The sequence below is a fragment of the Pseudophryne corroboree genome, chromosome 11 (assembly GCF_028390025.1).
Source record: "Pseudophryne corroboree isolate aPseCor3 chromosome 11, aPseCor3.hap2, whole genome shotgun sequence".
In the NCBI taxonomy this organism is placed as follows: Eukaryota; Metazoa; Chordata; class Amphibia; order Anura; family Myobatrachidae; genus Pseudophryne; species Pseudophryne corroboree.
In genome coordinates, this window is record NC_086454.1 from 32,536,617 (window position 1) to 32,540,084 (window position 3,468).

At 41.1% G+C, this 3,468-nt stretch overlaps 1 protein-coding gene across 1 annotated transcript; it reads right to left on the minus strand.

The window, feature by feature from the left end:
- Positions 1-309: 309 nt before the first annotated feature.
- ADM (adrenomedullin) lies at positions 310-2,857 on the minus strand. The gene is made up of 4 exons (XM_063946068.1): positions 2,804-2,857; positions 2,429-2,539; positions 2,193-2,336; positions 310-1,701 (listed from the first exon to the last, which is right to left on the minus strand). The coding sequence occupies exons 2-4, from the start codon at positions 2,524-2,526 to the stop codon at positions 1,308-1,310; spliced, it is 636 nt and encodes a 211-aa protein (XP_063802138.1). The 5' UTR covers positions 2,527-2,539; positions 2,804-2,857; the 3' UTR covers positions 310-1,307.
- Positions 2,858-3,468: the final 611 nt, after the last annotated feature.

The window sequence follows — 3,468 nt, forward strand, 5'->3', positions numbered from 1 at the left end:
TAAATGTGTTCCTTGCAGCAGGTACAGACTGCTCTGATTCCAGTAGATGAATTAAGGGCCTGATGCTCAATTACTCAAAAACAGAGGACAATGAATATATACATATAAATATAATTAAAGGAACTGCAAATATACTGAAGCTTTATCAATGCTGAATACTAATAAATCCTTATTAATAATAATAATAATACTAATAAATATCCTTACGCAGAAAGTTCACATATCCTCACCTTGCATAAGCCAGTTTCTCCAAGGGGTCAGTTAGTTGCGTATAACACAATTATATAGAAGAAAGATATGAGTGGAGAGTTCAGGTGAATTGTTTGTTTTATTGTAGTACAATGTAACCCATCTGACTATATAATAACATGTTACATATTTCTAATGCTCCGTGGAATGAAAAATGGAAATACAGAAATCAAATTTGACAAACAAATCTTAAAATAAGATATATAATGCCCTTATAATAATAATTCAGGTAAAAAAATAACTTCTGCTTTGGACAGTACAAACATAAACAGTAGCAATTAAATATAGCTATATATCACATACACAAATAATAATAATAAAAAATATGGATTGCACTTAAGGTTTGAAGTTCAAGTATTAGGTACGGCTCACATGGAACCAACGATAGTTCTTTTGGATTGTCCATTAAGAATATTCTGGATTAAAGTCTCTTTGTAACAAGTCCATTGGCAGTGAGCGGACAGGGTAAGGGGGTTGTGGGGTTTCAGGGAATTAACCCCTTGCTGCCAAAGAGGCCACTAACATCATCTGCTTCACCTGGCAGTCAGAAGTCAGAGACGTTGAGACTAGTTTGTCCCATGCTGAGGTCAGTTGATTCGGCATCTGAAGCCTAGAACCAGGCTCCGGGTAAATGTCCAAAGTAACCTATGTACTGCGGTACCTCCATACATCCATCCTTCAGCTCTGGACCCAAGCGCCGCACAACTGTGATGCTACAATGAAGGCACCTGGTCCACGAGGAAGCACCACAAGTTCCATCACTCACATTAACCCATCATTTTGTATAGTCTTTCAGTGCTTGGTAACACAAGTGCAAAATGACACATACCACATTGGCCCAGAAATGTCCCAGACTTAAAGATATGGAATGATGGAAAATCCATAAATCTGAAGACCACTTTCTGCTCATCATTATTCAACTTCTAATACTCTAAAGGTACGTCGGGCTCCTGGTGTCCTCTCTCCAGTATCCTCATCCCTGGACTGGAACTGAGACATTCCATGTGTCCTCCTAGGCAGGAGGTTCTGCAGATATCTCCACTAGCTGGGTGTCTGCTTTAAGTCCTGAGCAAGGTCTGCCACAATTTGTCCCTAGTCTTGGACAACCTGCTCTGGAGGAGTGTGTCTGCTCTGCTACTGTCCAGCAGTTGTTGATGGGCACCAGGACTGCTTCCGCTATTGCCGGTGCTGACCCACCAAGGTTTTATTCTACCATCCACCACAGGGAGAAGAAGCTTTCGGTCAGGAACAGACCTTCTCCTCCTGCCGTAGCCCTGGGAGCTGATTTTCCTGGCTGGAGCTGTGCTGTCCTTGTCTTTGTCTGTGTACTGGTAGATTTGGTTTGCCAGGTTATGGACGATGCAAGTGCCAAACTTACAGCCCCTGGAGGAGATTTGGGGATAATTGCTGAAACTGTGTCTGTATCTCTTCACACGGATGTGGGCACCATTGCTGGAAGGAAAAGGAACACCATTAGCATAGGAGCAATATGCTTTCCCAAGTCCATTCCAAAAACATTCTGTATCATCCATTAACTACATATATTTATTCTACTGTCTTTTATGCCTAAGTGTCCTCCTTATGTGCTGCACCATAGAATATGTTGGCTCTTTACATAAGTGCACATATATGTAGCTCTGCAGAATAGAAGGTCTCCAACATAGAAACACAGAATTTGACGGCAGATAAGAACCACTTGGCCCATCTAGTCTGCACTTTTTTTTTTTTTTACCATATTTTTTTATCTCAAACCTTATTTGATCCTCATTTCTTTGTAAGGATATCCTTATGTCTATCCCATGCATGTTTAAATTGCTCTACTGTCTTAGCCCAAGTCTGCCCTCATACAGAAAGTTCTTCTGCTGAGACCCTACACAAGCCTTACAATCTAGACTCAAACAAGAGACAGTATAAATGTATAAAAAAAAAAAAAAATCAATTACCTGATCTCAGGCATTAATGAATCCTTTGTGTCTTCTGGTTTGATGAAAGAAACTTGTGAGGTTGCATCATTGTTTGGGATAGGTAGCGGCAGGTTTGCCTGGAGATCTCTCCGAACACGATTCATCCCAATAAAGTTCCACAATCTGTGAGTGCACAGGACAGGTTTGGTTAGAGACTCATCACACTACCTGTGCACTCAGTGCACCCGGCTTACTTCTAATCATCATTAACTTACTTTTTTCTGTCTCCTGAAGTCACGTCTGTCTTCCCCATAACAGAACCAAGGAAGGTCAGATAGCTGAAGTGTAGCAAGATCATGTAAGACAGTTCCATTCTGGATGAGACACTAGTGGAGACACAATATCCAGCGTTAGCAGGGGTGTGATGTTTTCTCATTACTAACTTTCTCCTATGTACATAGTGTTGTCTCAGCTACATAAGCAGGATTCATACAGAATTGCCAATACACCAGCTCAGCCTCCACTGCAGGACTACAGCACTAATTCCCCCAGGCTAATGAGCACCACATGCAGCTATTATAGCAGTAACACAGTACAAAGAGCTATGCAATGATATGAGTGCAGCACAGGTAGATGGAAGCACAGCATACCTGCTCTGTTCTGTAGAAGTCCTCAGTGAGTGTTGTTCCCTGTCAGCTCTGCCTGCCCTCTGCCTGTCCTCAGCTCCTGCCCTGTCCTTTATAGAAGCAGCAGGGGGAGTGGCCTGGCCATGACTGACAGCTCTGCTGTATACTGTATACAGCCAGTACATTAATGATATCTGAGTAATTGCTGGGGAAATAAGAAGAATACTGCAATCTGGACTTTACCTAATAAGGTCTCTTCTGTGAGGTTTGCAGTAAATAAGACAGGGAGCTGTATATGTGACTATTATATAACTTCATTATTCCAGCGCTGCCCAATTACCCAGGTGTTGTAACAGGGAACTCTCCACTTACAGGTACCTATATAATGTCTATGGAGAGTAACTGTATCCCCGCAGTGCCAGGAGCAAGCTGCAGATTTGTTCTATATTCTCTTTTATTATCATAGAGAGACCCTACTCTTATTACACCCCACTGCCCTCATAATCAAACATTCGGGGACTGTCCTATAAAGAGAGAGATAGAGATAGGTACTGTAGGTAGATAGATATGTAGACTGATTGATTGATTGATAGATAGATAGATAGATAGATAGATAGATAGATAGATAGATAGATAGATAGATATGAGTATACATAGACAGAGAAATATATAAGAAAATATTAGATAGA